Source organism: Telmatherina bonti (assembly GCF_933228915.1).
Source record: "Telmatherina bonti genome assembly, chromosome: 16".
Lineage (NCBI taxonomy): Eukaryota > Metazoa > Chordata > Actinopteri > Atheriniformes > Telmatherinidae > Telmatherina > Telmatherina bonti.
The window spans coordinates 34786227-34806303 of NC_136614.1; the positions used below are offsets into that span (position 1 = coordinate 34786227).

Below are 20077 nucleotides of genomic sequence, written 5' to 3' on the forward strand. Positions count from 1 at the left end.
ACTTTTCAAAAGTTTTACAAGAAAAGAAGAACATTTTCAGTTCGTGTCAGGAGTAAATGTTAACACGCATGTTTTCGGCTGGTGGTTCAGGAGTGTGTGTGTTGCCATGACGCAGTCAGTTGTTGTTCAGGGTGAGTTAAAACTGCTCCGTTAGCTGTCTGGTTGGACTGTGTCTGCAAGTTTCAGCCTTTTTCCTCAGGATGAAACATTTGTTTCTTCAGGATAAAGAGGGTTTTCTAACTAAGCCGATGTGTTTCAGTTGGACAGTGTGGAAACCAGGTGGGCTGCAGGTTCTGGGATCTGGCTTTGCGAGAACACTCCCATGTCAATAAGGTAAGAGAAACACATGGATGGAGGGGGAATTTATCAAATCAAAGTTAATTTTTACAGTACCTTTCATACAAGAAGCAGTCAAAGTGCTTTACATATATTAAAACAACAGTAAAACAAGTAGACACATCATCATTCACACACACACACGGTCACACCCCCAATCTCATGATAAAGCTTCTATAAAATAGTCTTCAGTCTCTAACCGATAATAATAATAGTAAAATAATACACATAAAAGAGAACACATCTGGCCTGGCAGATGGTCAAGAAACGATATCCTGGAGATCCTTTCACACCAGAGAAATAAACAGGTAAAATAGAACAACAATAAAAATAAAAATAAAAAAACCCTTGCATAGACTAAAAACCCAACGAGATCATCTAAAAGCTAAACTAAAAAAGTGGCTTTTGAGCCTCTTTTTAAAAACCTCAACAGTCTCTGCAGCTCTGAGGTTCTCTAAAAGAGGCCTCACCATAAGTTTTGGTTCTTACTGTAGGAACATGTAAAAGGCCGGTACCAGAGGACCTCAGGGTGCGCGAGGGCTCAGATCTTAAAAAGATGTATGATGAATAAGAAGGCCCAAGACCACTGAGACATTTAAAAATCACTAAAAGAATCTTAAAAGATTTAGGCTTTGTCCATTGCTTTTACCAGCATCACTCTCCAGCCATCTCTGTATCGTGATTTGTACTATTTTAAGGCCCCTTTCAGACCTTTCAGCTGCTGAATAGACCAGGTCTGCAGCTGAATAGACCAGGTCTGCAGCTGAATAGACCAGGTCTGCAGCTGAATAGACCAGGTCTGCAGCTGAATAGACCAGGTCTGCTGCTGAATAGACCAGGTCTGCAGCTGAATAGACCAGGTCTGCAGCTGAATAGACCAGGTCTGCAGCTGAATAGACCAGGTCTGCAGCTGAATAGACCAGGTCTGCTGCTGAATAGACCAGGTCTGCAGCTGAATAGACCAGGTCTGCAGCTGAATAGACCAGGTCTGCAGCTGAATAGACCAGGTCTGCAGCTGAATAGACCAGGTCTGCAGCTGAATAGACCAGGTCTGCAGCTGAATAGACCAGGTCTGCTGCTGAATAGACCAGGTCTGCTGCTGAATAGACCAGGTCTGCAGCTGCTTCTCCCTCATTGACTCATAAACCAGCTGCAGGTGATGGAGGGGGAAACATTTGCCAGTGGGAACAAGAGTCACCATAAAAGAATGTAGATTCACCTTGATCTTAAAGAGGAGTAAAGATTTGTTCTGTCATTAATCCTCTAAATGAGTCACTGGAATTAAAATGTGAACCAGAAATCACCTGCGGGTCTTAGAGTGCAGCATGTTAAAGAGACGGAAAGTGACTTGACACCCTTTGTGGACCAACGTGGGGATAATTTGGACCCACTTCAGTGAAGGATACAACGACGTATACATCTGCAACGTGTTTCCTCCTTTCACCATGTTTGGCTGTGATTGGTGTTGTGTGGAAAATGCCGACTCACTGAATGAAAGTGTTTTATAGAACACTGACTCTAGAACACCATTTTGCCACTTCTTACTGTTTCTTCATTTTCTATCGGAATTTTTTATTCTACTTGGAAAATTAAAATCTCTTTTGGTAAAGACCGGCAGTAATTCCACAACAGTACACTCAATATACATGTTCATAGAATAGAATATTTACCTCTAAACAATAATTCATATTATTTAACAATTAAAATGAGGATCATTTTTTTTATTATATATTCCAGCATGTAGATGCTGAAGCCTTTAAATCCCAGTCAGCATGCAGACATGATGTGTCTGTAGAATGTGGCGCCATACAAGCAAAGCTGAATTAAATTGAATGTTTTCAGCCTCAGCTGTCAGATTCTGAGGCTAAAATGATGTAAAATAAATGTATGAGCGGATAAAGCAGCATAAAGAGCAACCAGAAGTTTGTAGAAATAATACACACAGATCAGCAGTGACCAAGTCTTTTCTCATCTGAAACACACACACTCACACACTGTTTCCATGTTTCCACTTCTTCCTGCTACTATCTACCTGCTATCCTCACTGCAGCACCTCAGCTGCATCCCAAACGTCTTCCTGGCTTTGTTAGATGTCTTTCATGCTACTTCCAGCCTGATTAGTGAGGCTTCAAATCATTCAGATTTCAGTGAATCCATGCAGTGAGGCTGAGATTTAGAGGATTTTGCAGCTGATTTGCAGCATGTAGTATTTAAAGTGCCTGTGTCCAGCAGATGACGTGTTGTTGGGAACGGACAGCAGGGCGACTTTGGCAGCAGTGTTGTAGGTAATTATTAAGCTGCAGGTATTTCATGAATAGAGACTCTCCTTCTGGTAAAATGCCCTCTAACAAGCAGCCTTCGCACAGAAACTGACGTCCTCTCTGTAGACTGATGAAGTCATGATGATGAACGTGAACGACAGCTAGAATGAAGCCATGTTTCTGAAAACAAAGTTTTTCTTCTGAAAGTGTGAAAGTGTACTTGTAAGGTTGTGTTAACCCATTGAACCAGCAGCTCCATGCCATCCCAGATCAGACAAAAAACAGTCAAACTCTTTTTTTCTCCTCCATTTTTAGAGCATCTGTTTGGACTTGTTATAGCAGGAGAGGCTCAGGTGATGATGTGTCTGCTTTTAAAAGAATGATTGCTTGTTGAGATTTGACGACAGTTCCCTCACAGACTCCCAAAGACTGACCTGAGAACTTCCAGTTTGCAGGTTTTAACACTGATGGCGATTTGTGGGGAAATCAAATCGAAAAATCGTAAATCTGGATTTTTTTCTTCAGAATTTTAAAATAGATTTCTTTGTTTAAAAAAATAAAAAAAAAAGATTTTTTTTTTTCAAATAAATAAAATTAATGCACTATAATATTTTTGTAATTTTTACTGTTTTTATAGAATTTTTTACTTGTCTTCTTCAGCATTATAGCAGCAAAACGATAGTCTGGACACTGTGTTGTTTTTTCCTCATTAAAATGAAGAAAAATAATGAGCAAAAAAAAAATTTATGCATCTTTTTTTGTTTTTAATCTACAAAAATCAGCAATATTGGAAAATTTTTGAGAAAAAGTGAAACTCACAAGTCGGTAAGAACAGATTATGGTGACAAATAGACACGTTGGTGGTAAAAGCCGAGGCTTTCTGATGTTTTTAAATGACTTTTGGAGGAAACGAACAGAACCTGCCAAACCGGGTGCCTGCACCTCGGCAGCCATCTTCAATGGAAAAACTAAAACCTCAGATGTCAGCGTTTAACCAACAAGCTCCAGAAGCTGCAAGTACATCATTTACATCCAGATAACACCGTTCAACGGAGCATTTAACCTGGACTGATTAAATGTTCCTCATCGGCACGGCTTTGCAGATGTTTCTGAGTGGATGGGGACAGATGTGGACCAAAGGGCAACATATGAAAATATCCAACTGTCTGGACATTATCTTAGCACATTATAATAACAAATATGTTATCTGTGGTACCAGGAAATCCCATCAGGACCGACTTTTATCCCAGGTTGGGAAGAGCCAGCTGTTTTCTGCTTCAGATATTACAGATCTGCAGCAACAGAATGGCGTTTAGCCAGTTAGCAGTGCCAGCCGTCGCTTCCAGCTTCATAAAACGGTCATGAAGAATGTCAGCGAGTCTTCATCATCATCGTGATGTTTGGATATAAATCTACAGCTCATCACCAGCCGTCTCCGCTTCATTAACCGGTCTGTTGCTGCTGTCGGTGGGAACTCAGAACCTTCCCTCATCCTAAAGCACTTTTATTTATTCTGGGGTTTTTTTTTTATTAAAGTCCCTCTCTGCTCCCTCTTTCCTTTTTTCCAAATCCATTTGTGCCACCATCTTCCTCGTCCTCTCCGCTGTTCTGCCTCTGAACATTTTGCTCGTGTTGGTTAATAATCACACATCAATAAAATCACTCCACGATTAAATGTTTTTTAACGTTTTTTCAAAACGTATTAGGACCAGAGTGGGGATGCACCAACCCACCGATCCGGTACCGAGATCTGAAACTTGAAGATCTGCCGATACCAAATGTGTTTATTGATGGTTAGATGGTTTATAGATGGTTATTATTGCTGTTATAACTGTGTAAGATTTCATCAGGTTGTAATAAATGACCCATTCTTTCTGAAGTTACCTCACCAATACAAATAACATTACATAACATTACAGGTCGAACCATTTCAACAAGTTTTATTCTGATTGGCACATTTGAACTAAATACAACTATAAATGTGTGGTTTTGGAACAAAGATCTGGCTTTCAGTGTAATAAAAAATATCACATTTTTAACAAAACACGTCTGAAGCATGTCATCAAACACATCTGCGTTGGCTTGGCTAGTGTTGTATTGGCTTGGTACAGGCTTGGTATTGAGCCGATACTGATATGGTGCATCCCTACCCGGAGTTTGGGATTATTCCTGCAACAGGAACTTAAAGGCTTTAAAGCTTTTAGCCTTCAGAGTAAAGATGGTTCATAAAAACTGTTTTCTGATCAATGAGTCAGACAGAAGAAACAATACTGGTTATGTTTCCTGTTTTTTAAGTCCCAGTCCCAGTAAACTCCCATCATGACCCAGCAGCCGTGCATCTCTGTAGTTTTTATGGTGCAGCAGGCAGACAGTACACTAGACGGGTCTCGTGTTAAAGTCTGGAAATGTGGGGTTGCAGAACGAGCCAGAACAGAGCTGAACAGTGTCCACATCGGTGCCTCCGGTGCGTGGAGCGGGTTGATGGTGGGACGGTCCTCACGGTCCACAGCTGGAGATACTTCAGGTGCTGAATCACCTGAGCTGTTTACCTGTAGTGATCCTAGCTCCTTCGCTCACCGCTACATTCATTATCTTTCTGGGAAAGTCTTATTTCATTAACTCCAGACTGGAATTTTGTTTAATCATTAAATGAATCGTACGTAGTCGTAAAGACATCTTGTTTTCTCTACGAATAAGAGGATTGCATGAAGCTTGAGATCTAAACTCAGACGAGAAAAAGCTCCATCGGCGCTCATTTACATCCTGCTAAACTAAACTTGTGTCTTGTGGTTTTAGGGAATGGGATCTAACCGTTTCCTGTGGCCGGTTTGGTTCCACTCCACTCAGATTGGGTGGTGAAACGAAGCATTTGTTACATGTGGCTTCCTCTTTATTCAGAAATAAATCAATATTTAATGCCAACTTTAATGAAAAACAAACGTTGCTGTTTTGCTGCATTGCTAATTAAATGAATAAATCAATCATGTGCCTGTTTTATTGCCTGGTTTACATGAGGAAAATCCTGCTTTGTCTCATAAACACACCCTGATGTCCTGCAGAAAGCCTCCGGCATCCCAGCAGAAGCAACGCGCAGTTAACGTCTCTTGTTATGAAACGTTCAGAGATGATCTTCTTTGACTTCATAGATTTCTAACTGATCTGGAAGCTGCAGAGGACACGACTCTGTCTACATTTGTTCCTGGAGGGGATAATGATGATTTAGAGCCAACTGTTACAGAAACAAAAGAAATGATGGATTTTAGAGGAATCTTTCCGTCCTGAATAGGTTCAGATTCTGATGGAAACAGGTAGCTGTTAAAATGGCCGGCAGGGGATCCGCTTGATGCGAAGCTGAATTCTCTAATTGTTTCTGAGAACATTTTACACCATTTTTTTTATTCTTTCAATGAGTTTTTAACCTTTTTCTTTTATTTGTTGGTTTCAGGTTCAGTCAGGTTAAACATTGTTCGGGTGTTTTCCAGGATTGCTGGTGTCAAACTGGCAAAGTTCTGGTCCTCGTAGGGCAACATGCTTCATTTCACCTTTTATGTCTGTTTTTTCTGCCTACTGTCTGAGATGGTAAACACGACATAAACTATCAGCCTTTATGATCCAATTCTGTGTCCGTATGCTCAGAATATCCGCTTCGTTTGGGGAAATGTGAATGAATTCTGATTCGGACCAAAGAAGCGGACTCGGCCCGTTTCAAACTGACCAAATACAGGAAGCGGACTACAAAACAAGCCACTTCCTGCATGTGGCGTAGCGTTGCATTGTGGGTAAATCCATAGTGATGGCGTTAAGGGTCCTCTGCCTCGTCTGGTGTTCATACTGCGTCCATTGTTGCAGTGGATTTCTGCAGGATACTTTCATAAGACACAATAAAAACCCAAAACAGCCATAGTTTGGTCTCCATGTTTCTGTCCCACCGTGACGAGACAGACGTCTTCCAGAGTTTCTGTCCCACCGTGACGAGACAGACGTCTTCCAGAGTTTCTGTCCCACGGAGACGAGACAGACGTCTTCCAGAGTTTCTGTCCCACGGAGACGAGACAGACGTCTTCCAGAGTTTCTGTCCCACGGAGACGAGACAGACGTCTTCCAGAGTTTCTGTCCTACCGTGACGAGACAGACGTCTTCCAGAGTTTCTGTCCCACGGAGACGAGACAGACGTCTTCCAGAGTTTCTGTCCCACGGAGACGAGACAGACGTCTTCCAGAGTTTCTGTCCCACGGAGACGAGACAGACGTCTTCCAGAGTTTCTGTCCCACGGAGACGAGACAGACGTCTTCCAGAGTTTCTGTCCCACGGAGACGAGACAGACGTCTTCCAGAGTTTCTGTCCCACGGAGACGAGACAGACGTCTTCCAGAGTTTCTGTCCCACGGAGACGAGACAGACGTCTTCCAGAGTTTCTGTCCCACGGAGACGAGACAGACGTCTTCCAGAGTTTCTGTCCCACGGAGACGAGACAGACGTCTTCCAGAGTTTCTGTCCCACGGAGACGAGACAGACGTCTTCCAGAGTTTCTGTCCCACGGAGACGAGACAGACGTCTTCCAGAGTTTCTGTCCCACGGAGACGAGACAGACGTCTTCCAGAGTTTCTGTCCCACGGAGACGAGACAGACGTCTTCCAGAGTTTCTGTCCCACGGAGACGAGACAGACGTCTTCCAGAGTTTCTGTCCCACGGAGACGAGACAGACGTCTTCCAGAGTTTCTGTCCCACGGAGACGAGACAGACGTCTTCCAGAGTTTCTGTCCCACAGAGACGAGACAGACGTCTTCCAGAGTTTCTGTCCCACGGAGACGAGACAGACGTCTTCCAGAGTTTCTGTCCCACCGTGACGAGACAGACGTCTTCCAGAGACGTCGTCCCTGCTTCACAGGGGGTCTAGTGAAGAAGAGCTTTATCCGCCTGATCATCACCTGATCGTAAGGCGGTATCTTGCCAAACAATGTAAAACAAGCAGACAAACAAGCTCCTTTACAGCTTCAGTCACATTCTTCACCACTTCATGGCAGCAAACCATTTGTTTTAAAGGGCTGGTAAATAAATCCCCAAAATTTATTTGTTCATTGTGAATAAACTATTTTTAATAATTTTTTCTTTTGTTTTGTGAAACCTGTCAAACTAAAGTGACCTCCAGGGATCAATAAAGTCTGCTTTTCTCTGCACAGGACGGCTTGTACGATGAAGCCATCAGTAGTTTTTTCAGAAACGTGGATACCAGGTAGCTACACTTGTTTTCCCAGAAGTCTGCTCTGTTTTTAAAGTCTGCTCCAGGTTTATCTTTGACCTTTGTTTCCAGGAGGAGTGATGGCGGAGTTCATGGCGTCGGCAGCAGAATCCAGCATCTGAAGGCCAGAGTAAGTCCAGCAGACACGCCTGTACGGTGAGACGTATCAGAAAACTTTACATACAAATACAAGCGAGCAGCGTGGCCGTAAATGAGACGCAGCCTTCTCACAGCTTATTTTAACGCCGGAGATGAACGCCGCAGTCATTGGGTTACAAAGAATGCGCTCAGCGAATAACGGTCACATTCTCACATATTTCACTCTGCAGGCGGTCCTGGTGGATATGGAGGAAGGTGTAGTCAACGGGATCCTGCATGGCCCGCTGAGGGAGGTGTTCGACAGCACTCAGCTCCTCACAGACGTGTCAGGTTCAGGCAACAACTGGTGAGAGACGGACTCGCCGCAGGAGTCCCTCAGAGAGGGCGGAGCCACCGTGGCACGCCATCATTTTTCACATACCGCAGCTATTTTACTATCGTTCACACGTGCTGTTACAACACCCTGACTTCTAACGGAGGGAGAAGGGAGGAGGAACTTTCTCATATTGGAAGAATTAAAATCAAATTCCAGAAAAGTAATAAATAAGTAGAGAAACATGGACCATGTTTGGTTTGATTATTTCCCCAGTTTTCACTCTTCTGCAGTAAATAAAGAAGTCTGGAGCTTCTTTCAGGGCTGCTGAAGACTCCCTGCAGGAGAAAAAACGCTGCACGTGAGTTGTTGGCGAGTCAGGAGGAAAGGAATTTCAGCATCGCGAAGTTCACACGGAAGGTTACGTACGAGCCGGCGGACGGTGCTGCTCTGTGTTGCAGCCTGAAACTCGGACTGAAAGCTGGTTTCAGCCTCTCATGCTGCTACATTTAGCCCAGAGTCCGAGCTCTGAGGGAAATCTGAGGAAACCACAACAATTGGTTTGTTTTATCCGTGTTAATGTAGAGAACTGAGACAAATCAGAGGATTGAACTGATGCTGTTGATGTAAAGCATGTTCATGAAAAGCAGATGACAGCAGAAAAACTAGAAAAACTATTGTCATTACCAAAAATGAAACAAAACAAGAATAACTAAAACTATTACAATAATAATAAATAATAATCATAAAGTCATGTTCCCTTTTAGCGTAATTAATCCTGTCATCCAAGAAGAAAACAGATTATATAAACTATAATAATAATTAAAGCCGCAAGCAGCATCCATTGGGTCCTCGCCTCATGCCGAACCCTCCACCCGAGTCCTGGTTCTCCTAATGCTATATGTAAAGGACCCGCAGAGACAGTTCATTTTAATAGAGAAATACAATTCACATATTGAGAAAAGAATGTGTGTAAACGCCAAGATGGCGGACAGCCCGTTACCATGGCAACATGTGTTTCATTGACTTTTTAGCTTGTCTTTGGATGTTACACATGTGTGCCGAATTTCGTAGCCCTACGACAAAGTAGACGATCGGGCCCCTAGGGGCCCCCCCCAAAATGTGCCACCCCCACAATACATATTAAAACATGTTAAGGACCTACCAGATATGAATGCTTTCCACTTTGGTGCAGATCGGATGCATTTCTGCGAAGATATGAGTAAACCGTGTTTCATGGCGAGGAGGATTTTTTTCAAGATGGCGGACACACCGTTGCCATGGTAACAGGTGCTTAATTGAGTTTTATGCTTGTCTAGGGTTGATACACGTGTGCCGAATTTCGTAGCCCTAGCTCAAAGTAGACGATCGGGCCCCTAAGGGCCCCCCCAAAATGTGCCCCCCCCACAATACATATTACAGTGCATTAAGGACCTACCAAATATGTATTATTAGAATTTTGGTTCCGATCGGATGTATTTCTGCGAAGGTATGAGTGAACCGTGTTTCATGGCGAGAACGCTTTTTTCCATGGGTTGCCACGGTAACATGCTTTGTCCTGTTGGAAAGATTTCACTAACTTTTGCTCCCCATCTTGTCACAAAGCTTCCTGTTGAGTATGGAGCCAATCACATGAATCCCCTCAGACTAGTTCGTTCAAATACGATGCGCTCAAAGTGATAAAAAGGGCACAAACGCCAAGATGGCGGACACCCTGTTGCCATGGTAACAGGTGGTTAATTGAGGTTTTTGCTCGTCTTGGTTACTTATACATGTGTGCCAAATTTCGTAGCCCCCCCCACAATACATATGACAATGCGTGAAGAACCTACCAAATATGAATTATTTAAATTTTGGTTCCGACCGGATGTATTTCTGCGAAGATGTGAGTGAACCGTGTTTCATGGCGAGAACGCTTTTTTCCATGGGTTGCCACGGTAAGACGCTTTTTCCTATCAGAAAGATTTGAATAACTTTTGGTCCCCATCTTGTCACGAAGCTCCATGGCGAATGTGGAGCCAATAGCATGAATCGCCTCAGAGTAGTTCGTTCAAATGCGATGCGCCCAAATCGACCAAAACCGGCAAAAAAAACGGCCATAAACGCCAAGATGGCGGACACCCTGTTGCCATGACAACAGGTGTTTCATTGACTTTTCTACTTGTCTTGAGGTGATAGACATGTGTACCGAATTTCGTCGTCCTACATCAAACTAAACTTTTTTTACCCCATTGTAGACGCCATTTTTGGCGTTTCTAGGGGGCGCTGTCGAGGCATTTTTTCATTGGCATGTACGCGGACCCCAGAATATTGCTATTTTCGCCGGGCTTGAGGTGTGTGCCAAGTTTCACAACTTTTCAAGGCTAAGGGGGGTCAAAAATGGCCGAGTTGTGCTGAGAAGAATAATATAGAATAATAATAAACATTTCAACAACAATAGGGCCTTGCCATACTTCGTATGGCTCGGACCCTAACAAGTAATAAATCAGGTGCTGACTCCAGCAGAGACGTTAGCCGGGTTAAATGTCTGGTTTGTTGTCAGACCAGAGGAGAGAGAGCTGGCTCATTTCACAATATTCATTTTATTCATTTAAAAAGTAATTTTAATATGATGTTTTGCTATTGGTGATAATAAGGTAACAGAATAAGTACACAGAAAATTTCAATTATAAAAACATAGGAAGAGATTCATTCTGCCCCGATTTACAAAAAAAATCTGCTTTCGAATGTCACTAATAATTACAGTCACTATTTTATGTCTTATTTTTATCTTATAATGATGTTTATAGTAGCTTTTAAAAGGAAAGATGAAGATCACAGTAGTTATCCTATCTGAATAGCAGTAAGATTAATTCTAACAATAAGACCACACACTACACATTAGCAGCTAACGCTAATACCGTGGGCTCTCACATTAGCAGCTAACCCTAGGACTATAGGCTCACATATTAGCATCTAACCCTAGGACTATAGGCTCTCATATTAGCATCTAACCCTAGGACCATAGGCTCTCATATTAGCATCTAACCCTAGGACCATAGGCTCTCATATTAGCATCTAACCCTAGGACCATAGGCTCTCATATTAGCATCTAACCCTAGGACCATAGGCTCTCATATTAGCAGGTATCACTAAGACTGTGGGCTCTCACATTAGCAGCTAACATTTGAACCTTGGGATTTCACATTAGTTGCTAATATCAAGACAATGAGCTTTCATGTTAGCAGCTAATGCTGAGATCATTGGCTCTCACATTAGCAGCTAAGGTTAAGAACATGGGCTCTCACTTTAAAAGCTAACAATAAGACCACTGTATCTACATTTGCAGCTAAACCTAGGACAGTGAGCTCTCACATTAGCAGCTAACGCTAAGACCGCAGACTCCTGTGCTCTAATATTAGCAGCTGTAACAAAGACCGTGGGCTCTGTTAGCAGCTAACCCTGGGACCATAGGATCCAAGCGGCAACCTCGGCAGATAAAAGTGAAGCCTATGCAGAAGTCCATTAACCCCATGAAATCCCCATAGACTCCCATGTTAAAAGACCAACTTCACAGCAGGAATAAACATGTTTACAGCAGAAATAAACAAGTTTACAGCAGAAATAAACATATTTACAGCCTGGTTCAAAAATCTATTTTAGGTTTAATAAGTCAGGTTTACCTTCATGACAACTGTGGGGGGAATGAATTTTTTTCTAACTTGCCCGTTTAAAAGTAATTTAATCTCGAAGTTTGGCATATTTAGGGGTGTGTCCTTTTGATTGACAGGTACCAGATCTCCCGCTTCAAGTAAGAACGTAGAACAACCGCGGTTTTTAGCCGGTTAACAACGTGACTTAGCTTTAGCCCGCTTACCTCCATTAGCTGGTTAGCTCCTGTTATCTCCGGGTTAGCTCGGTTAGCTCTTAGCTACAGAAAGCTCAGAGTTCGCTTGATGTCAATCATCCACCATGACGCTCACAGCCCCCCTCTCAGCTCCACCTCTTTGCCCATATTTGCATTTTCCGGGCGAGACGACACGCATAGAATCTCATATTAGCATGTGGGCTCTCACCATAGACTGTATATAAAAGATGGACGGAGCCTCTGTGACGTCACCCGTGGGTTTCTGAAGAGCTGAATTGAAGCTCGGTGGGCGGTTCCTACCATCGCCATCTTGGCAGGGGCATGGCATATGTGTCGTCTAGCGCTAGCTTTTAACTTGCATGTTTTCAGGATTTTTGATCCACTTTCAGTGTTTTTTCCCACCCAGGGCAGTGGGATACTTGACGTATGGCTCGGCCTATCGGGAGCTGATCCTGGACAAGCTAAGGAAGGCGGCAGAACACTGTGACTGTCTGCAGTGCTTCTTTCTCATTCACTCTATGGGAGGAGGTGAGGCAGACTGATATGTTTACATGTTGTCTAACACTGAATCTGGACTTCTATATTTCTCATATTATCCAGTCAGCCGTCACTCTATCAGGACTAGTTCCAGGCCAGACCCCCCTTTCCTCCAGCACAGCCTCCATTCTTGCTGTGATGGGTTTAACCAGTTGTTGGAAGCTTCCTCGGAGCTGCCGTGTGATTTGCTGATGAGATATTTGTGTAACCAGGAAGTTGACGGGGTGCAGCTGAAATAAAGATAAAAACAGCTTGAATTGTCTCAGAATTTTTCCCTCAGTGAAGTCTTGCAGGCGATTTGTTTCTGCACATCTGCTGTGCAGAATAAAGAAGTTCTGCATTTTAACTCTGGATTTCTGCCAGATGAAAAGAAGTAAACAGGTTGTTGACGCGCATCATCGTTGCCATGACGTCAAGTAAACAATGCTTCTCCAGAAAACTGAGTGGGTTCTGGATTTCAGGTACCGGCTCCGGACTGGGAACCAGAGTGCTCAGCCTGCTGGAAGACGAGTTCCCTGACGTTTGTCGCATCGTCACCTGCATGTATCCGTCTGCCGAAGACGACGTTATCACGTCTCCCTACAACAGCGTCCTGGCCATGAGAGAGCTGGCAGAGCACGCCGACTGCGTCCTGCCTGTGGAAAACCAGGTTCACACGCGCTGAAGCCTTTTATCTGTCTGCAGCATGCACACATCTAAACCATAATGCTGTTTGTTTCCTCCTGTTCCAGTCTCTGCTGGACATTGTGAACAAGATTAATGTCATGTGTCATGGTGGGAGGCCAGGGTGGGAGATCCGGAGAGACAGCACCGTGGCCTCTGGACAGGGTGGGCTCGGGGGAGCGGAGAAGCCCTTTGATGACATGAACAACATCGTGGCGAACTTGTTGCTCAACATGACCAGGTACGCCGTTTGGCTTTCTGCGTGCTCTTCTGTCACATGCTTTAATATTCCTGATGCTCAGCATGAACGTTCAGCTTTATATTCGGTCTACTCGCTTTTCCCTGACGTCTTCCCCTCACCTGCAGTCAGTTTCAGTTTGCTGCCATGCAGCAGCCGTCCTGGAGGCAGCGAACTGGAAACCGCTCCAGAGCAAGACATGGACGATCTATGAATTGTTCATTTTTTCAAATGGGAAGTTTTGTCTCAATGAAGCATATTTGATTAGATTTATTTTATGTTTTTCTTTTTAATTTAGTTTTTATTTGATATGGCATTATTTGTTATTTATTTAAAATATCCATCCATCCATCTTCTGCCGCTTATCCGGGGTCGGGTCGCGGGGGCAGCAGCCTAAGCAGGGAAGCCCAGACGTCCCTCTCCCCAGCCACATTTGCCAACTCTGCGGGGGGATCCCGAGGCGTTCCCAGGCCAGCCGAGAGATATAATCCCTCCAGCGTGTCCTGGGTCTTCCCCGGGGTCTCCACCCAGAGGGACGTGCCTGGAACACCTCACCAGGGAGGTCCAGGAGGCATCCTGACCAGATGCCTGAGCCACCTCAACTGGTTCCTCTCGATGCGGAGGAGCAGCGGCTCTACTCTGATCTCCTCCCGGATGACCGAGCTCCTCACCCTATCTCTAAGGGAGAGCCCGGCCACCCTGCGGAGGAAACCCATTTCAGCCGCCTGTATACGAGATCTCGTTCTTTCAGTCACGACCCACAGCTCATGACCATAGGTGAGGGTAGGAACGTAGATCGACTGGTAAATCGAGAGCTTCGCCTTCTGGCTCAGCTCCTTCTTCACCACGACAGACCGGCGCAGAGTCCGCATTACTGCAGACGCCGCACCGATCCGTCTGTCCATCTCGCGCTCCATCCTTCCCTCACTCGTGAACAAGACCCCGAGATATTTAAACTCCTCCACTTGAGGCAGGACCTGACTCCCGACCCGGAGAGGACAATCCACCCTATTCCGGCTGAGGACCATGGTCTCAGATTTGGAGGTGCTGATTCTCATCCCAGCCGCTTCACACTCGGCTGCGAATCGCTCAAGCGAGAGCTGGAGATCACGACCAGATGAAGCCAACAGGACCACGTCATCCGCAAAAAGCAGGGACCCAATCCTGAGGCCACCAAGCCGGATCCCCTCAACCCCTCGGCTGCGCCTAGAAATTCTGTCCATATAAGTTATGAACAGATAAAGGGCAGCCTTGGCGGAGTCCAACCCTCACCGGAAACGGATCCGACTTACTACCGGCAATGCGGACCAAGCTCTGACACCTGTCGTACAGGGACCGGACAGCTCGTACAAGGGGGTCTGGTACCCCATACTCCCAGAGTACCCCCCACAGGAGCCCCCGGGCGACACGGTCGAATGCCTTCTCCAGGTCCACAAAGCACATGTAGACTGGTTGGGCAAACTCCCATGCCCCCTCCAGGACCCCAGAGAGGGTATAGAGCTGGTCCACTGTTCCGCGACCAGGACGAAAACCACACCGCTCCTCCTCAATCCGGGATTCGACTATCCGGCGGACCCTCCTGAGCCGCTAGGTGGTGGACCAGAATCCCCTCGAAGCCGTCTGGAAGTCTTTATCCAAGGCCTCGCCGAACTCCTCCCACACCTGAGCCTTGACGACAGCCGAAGCCACATGCTGCTTATTTAAAATATATTATTTTTTATTTATATATTTTTTCCTGTAATGTGAATAAGTGGTAATTAGTGAGATATCTTCATTTTATATCTTTTCATTTATTACCTAAAACCTGTTCCAAGCAATCTGTTATTTATTGTTTGAAGTTTATTAATCCTCCAAATGACTTTCAATTAAATAATAATCGGAACAAAAACTGCTACAAGTAACGTGTTTGTTTTATTAAGTAAAATGATTTTTAATTAAATTTAATTGTTTTAGTCTGTTCAGTTGTCTTGAGTTTAGTTTGTTTATTTGTACGTTTATCTGTTTGTTTTTTCTGACCAAGGTGCAGTTGATATGTGACATTATTCTAAAGATTATTTTTTCTTAAAAATTAATCACCAGGAACATTAATACACACACGCATATATATATATATATATATATATATATATATATATATATATATATATATATATATATATATATATATATATATATGTGTGTGTGTGTGTGTGTGTGTGTGTGTGTGTGTGTGTGTGTGTGTGTGTGTGTGTGTGTGTGTGTGTGTGTGTGTGTGTGTGTGTGTGTTAATTTGTATATGTGTGTCATGTTTTTTTTTTTTTTTTTTTTTCCAAAACAAAAAATTTTCTATGTAAATGAAAACTTTCTCTTGCATCCGTTTCCCTGTTCCGCCTGTAACTTTGCTTCCGTTGCAGCTCAGCGCGGTTCGAAGGTTCTCTCAACGTGGATCTGAGCGAGATCGCCATGAATCTGGTTCCTTTCCCTCGTCTGCGCTTCCTGGTGCCGAGCCTCACGCCGCTCTACACGCTGGCAGATGTCAACGTCCCCAGCAGAAGGTCCGCTCTCCGCCTGTCTCTGGTCTTATTTTTACTTCAGTTGTTGCGACTCCTGCAGAGCTCTCGTGAACTCTTCGGTGATGACTCACTGACAGGAATACGATGAGGCTGCAGCAGATGTTTCACGTATCATGGCCGGAGCAGGGTGTTTTCTCATGTTTGTGTGTGCTATGTCATGTAACATTCGTGTCACGCCAGGGTTCAGCGTCACACGTGAGAAGTAGCAGTTTGTGGTTCAGAGCTCCAGGGCTGAAATCCACGCTGCTCCTCCTGTCCAACTACCACGGCTATAAAACAGCCCTGTGTGCTGCAGCAGAAGCTGCTCATTGGTTAAAAAGAAAAAAAACAACGCTGGTTGCAGGGAGTCGCTTTCAGGAGTAAAGACATGCCATTGTGCATGCAGAGCAGGGCGTTGCTGAAACACATCGTCCTGCCCACATCCCATGATGAATGTTTGTCAACATTGGGCCCCTCTGGTCCTCAGAGCAGCTCTTCATCTGAAATAAGTCAGAACTTCTCCGTGTTCCTGCAGATTGGATCAGATGTTCAGCGACGCCTTCAGCAAAGACCACCAGCTGATCCGGGCTGACCCAAAGCACAGCCTGTTCTTGGCCTGCGCGCTCATGGTCCGGGGCAACGTGCAGGTGTCCGATCTCCGCAGGAACATCCAGAGGTCAGAACGCGCCCTCCCCTCGAGTTCCTCCTCCCACCCCGATGGTGACCTTTACCGTCACGCTTCCCAATAATACCCCCATTCAGCCGCCGCAGCGGTGATTCATGACTGCTCCATTCAGCAGCCCCCCCCCCCCCCCCGCCCCACAGAGCTCCTTTTCACAGGAAACTGAAACACAGGCTGCTGCCGTGTCAGTGTGGAGGGGGGGGGGGCAGTTTAACATGTTCTCCCAACGTCCAGACACATGCGTGTTGTCTGTGTCGACCTTGTGATGGACAGGCACCTGGTTTCTCCCAGGTTTATCCCTCCCCCCGTCCTACAGGGGAACTCTGACTCCCCCCCTGACTGAAGATGAGAGAAAGAGGAGCAGAACGTTTTTATTTACATCAAACGGACATTTTTACCTGTAAACGTTTGTTGCAGAAAGTTGTGAAAACAGCATCAGGTGACGGATACATGATCGTCTCTTTAATGTATGATAGAAGCAGTTTTACTCTCCTGAAGCTCACAGCTATCATCTTCTGGAGCAGCTATCCTCTCCATCAGCAGCTATCCTCTCCATAAGCAGCTATCATCTCCATCAGCAGCTATCATCTCCATCAGCAGCTATCCTCTCCATCAGCAGCTATCCTCTCCATCAGCAGCTATCCTCTCCATCAGCAGCTATCATCTCCATCAGCAGCTATCCTCTCCATCAGCTATCCTCTCCATCAGCTATCCTCTCCATCAGCTATTCTCTCCATAAGCTATCCTCTCCATCAGCAGCTATCCTGTCCATCAGCTATCCTCTCCATCAGCTATCCTCTCCATCAGCTATCCTCTCCATCAGCTATTCTCTCCATAAGCTATCCTCTCCATCAGCAGCTATCCTCTCCATCAGCTATCCTCTCCATAAGCAGCTATCATCTCCATCAGCAGCTATCTTCTCCATCAGCAGCTATCCTCTCCATAAGCAGCTATCCTCTCCATAAGCAGCTATCCTCTCCATCAGCAGCTATCCTCTCCATCAGCAGCTATCCTCTCCATCAGCAGCTATCCTCTCCATCAGCTATCCTCTCCATCAGCTATTCTCTCCATCAGCTATCCTCTCCATCAGCAGCTATCCTCTCCATCAGCTATCCTCTCCATAAGCAGCTATCATCTCCATCAGCAGCTATCCTCTCCATCAGCAGCTATCATCTCCATCAGCAGCTATCATCTTCTGCAGCAGCTATCCTCTCCATCAGCAGCTATCATCTCCATAAGCAGCTATCCTCTCCATCAGCAGCTATCCTCTCCATCAGCTATCCTCTCCATCAGCTATCCTCTCCATCAGCTATTCTCTCCATAAGCTATCCTCTCCATCAGCAGCTATCCTCTCCATAAGCAGCTATCATCTCCATCAGCAGCTATCTTCTCCATCAGCAGCTATCCTCTCCATAAGCAGCTATCCTCTCCATAAGCAGCTATCCTCTCCATAAGCAGCTATCCTCTCCATCAGCAGCTATCCTCTCCATCAGCAGCTATCCTCTCCATCAGCTATCCTCTCCATAAGCAGCTATCATCTCCATCAGCAGCTATCCTCTCCATCAGCAGCTATCATCTCCATCAGCAGCTATCATCTTCTGCAGCAGCTATCCTCTCCATCAGCAGCTATCATCTCCATAAGCAGCTATCCTCTCCATCAGCAGCTATCCTCTCCATAAGCTATCCTCTCCATAAGCTATCCTCTCCATCAGCTATCCTCTTCATCAGCTATCCTCTTCATCAGCAGCTATCCTCTCCATCAGCAGCTATCCTCTCCATCAGCAGCTATCATCTCCATCAGCAGCTATCCTCTCCATCAGCAGCTATCCTCTCCATCAGCAGCTATCCTCTCCATCAGCAGCTATCATCTCCATCAGCAGCTATCCTCTCCATCAGCTATCCTCTCCATCAGCTATCCTCTCCATCAGCTATCCTCTCCATCAGCAGCTATCCTCTCCATCAGCAGCTATCATCTCCATCAGCAGCTATCCTCTCCATCAGCTATCCTCTCCATCAGCAGCTATCATCTCCATCAGCAGCTATCCTCTCCATCAGCTATCCTCTCCATCAGCTATCCTCTCCATCAGCAGCTATCATCTCCATCAGCAGCTATCATCTCCATCAGCAGCTATCATCTCCATCAGCAGCTATCCTCTCCATCAGCTATCCTCTCCATCAGCTATCCTCTCCATCAGCTATCCTCTCCATCAGCAGCTATCATCTCCATCAGCAGCTATCCTCTCCATCAGCTATCCTCTCCATCAGCAGCTATCATCTCCATCAGCAGCTATCCTCTCCATCAGCAGCTATCATCTCCATCAGCAGCTATCCTCTCCATCAGCAGCTATCATCTCCATCAGCAGCTATCATCTCCATCAGCAGCTATCATCTCCATCAGCAGCTATCCTCTCCATCAGCTATCCTCTCCATCAGCTATCCTCTCCATCAGCAGCTATCCTCTCCATCAGCAGCTATCCTCTCCAGCAGCAGCTATCCTCTCCATCAGCAGCTATCCTCTCCATCAGCAGCTATCCTCTCCATCAGCAGCTATCCTCTCCATCAGCAGCTATCCTCTCACTCGCCATGTCTTCCCTCCGTCTCGGCGCAGGTTGAGACCATCGCTGCCCTTCGTGTCGTGGAACCAGGAGGGCTGGAAGACGGGGCTGTGTTCCGTCCCTCCCGTGGGACACTCCCACTCGCTGCTGGCTCTGGCCAACAACACCTGCGTGAAACCCGTCTTCATGGAGCTGAGAGAGCGCTTCAACAAGCTCTACAGGAAGAAGGTGCGTCATGTTAGGACAGCATTCACCTCCATCTGCTCCTGAGGTTTTCTCTGCTGCCTCTAGCCAGAGAAACGTTCTGAAAGCTCGGTCCTGTTTGTCTCCAGGCTCACCTGCACCACTACCTGCACGTGGAGGGGATGGAGCAGAGCTTCTTCTCAGAGGCCGCCGCCTCCCTCAGCTCTCTGATAGAGGAGTATCATCACCTGGATGTGAGCAGCGCCAGACTGACGCCCGACGTTCCCAGACTCTGCATCGCCACGTGACGGATCGGCTCCGGTGGGAATCACCGCACCTGCCACACTTATGTAAATTTTATATTCATATATCTTTATGGCCTGATTAAAAAGCCAGCTACAAACTCCGTGTGTATTTGGCTGCTTGGTCCTGGTTACTTCTGGAGCGGTTTGATCCGGATCCGGCTCACTAAGCAGCTGACTGGAAGCGTGAAGAGTCGCCCTGCTGCACATAAAGGAGAATCTGCTTCATTCCTGACCGTCTTCCAGAGGCGTTTTACTGGTTTACATTCTGTGTCTCCTTCCATGGCTGCAA

The 20077-nt window shown here is 45.6% G+C and overlaps 1 protein-coding gene across 1 annotated transcript in view; it reads left to right on the top strand.

Annotated features, from left to right (window-relative positions):
* The window catches only part of tube1 (tubulin, epsilon 1), a 26000-nt gene continuing 5923 nt past the window's right edge, over positions 1 to 20077 (top strand). Inside the window, exons 1-12 of the mRNA XM_079255567.1 lie at positions 1 to 131; positions 260 to 333; positions 7777 to 7829; positions 7908 to 7965; positions 8165 to 8280; positions 12501 to 12622; positions 13093 to 13280; positions 13363 to 13535; positions 15926 to 16066; positions 16599 to 16739; positions 19354 to 19528; positions 19633 to 19833. Of these exons, the coding sequence (XP_079111693.1) occupies positions 107 to 131; positions 260 to 333; positions 7777 to 7829; positions 7908 to 7965; positions 8165 to 8280; positions 12501 to 12622; positions 13093 to 13280; positions 13363 to 13535; positions 15926 to 16066; positions 16599 to 16739; positions 19354 to 19528; positions 19633 to 19791 (1425 nt within the window). The 5' untranslated portion in view covers positions 1 to 106 and the 3' untranslated portion in view covers positions 19792 to 19833. The remainder of the gene's footprint in view (positions 132 to 259; positions 334 to 7776; positions 7830 to 7907; positions 7966 to 8164; positions 8281 to 12500; positions 12623 to 13092; positions 13281 to 13362; positions 13536 to 15925; positions 16067 to 16598; positions 16740 to 19353; positions 19529 to 19632; positions 19834 to 20077) is intronic.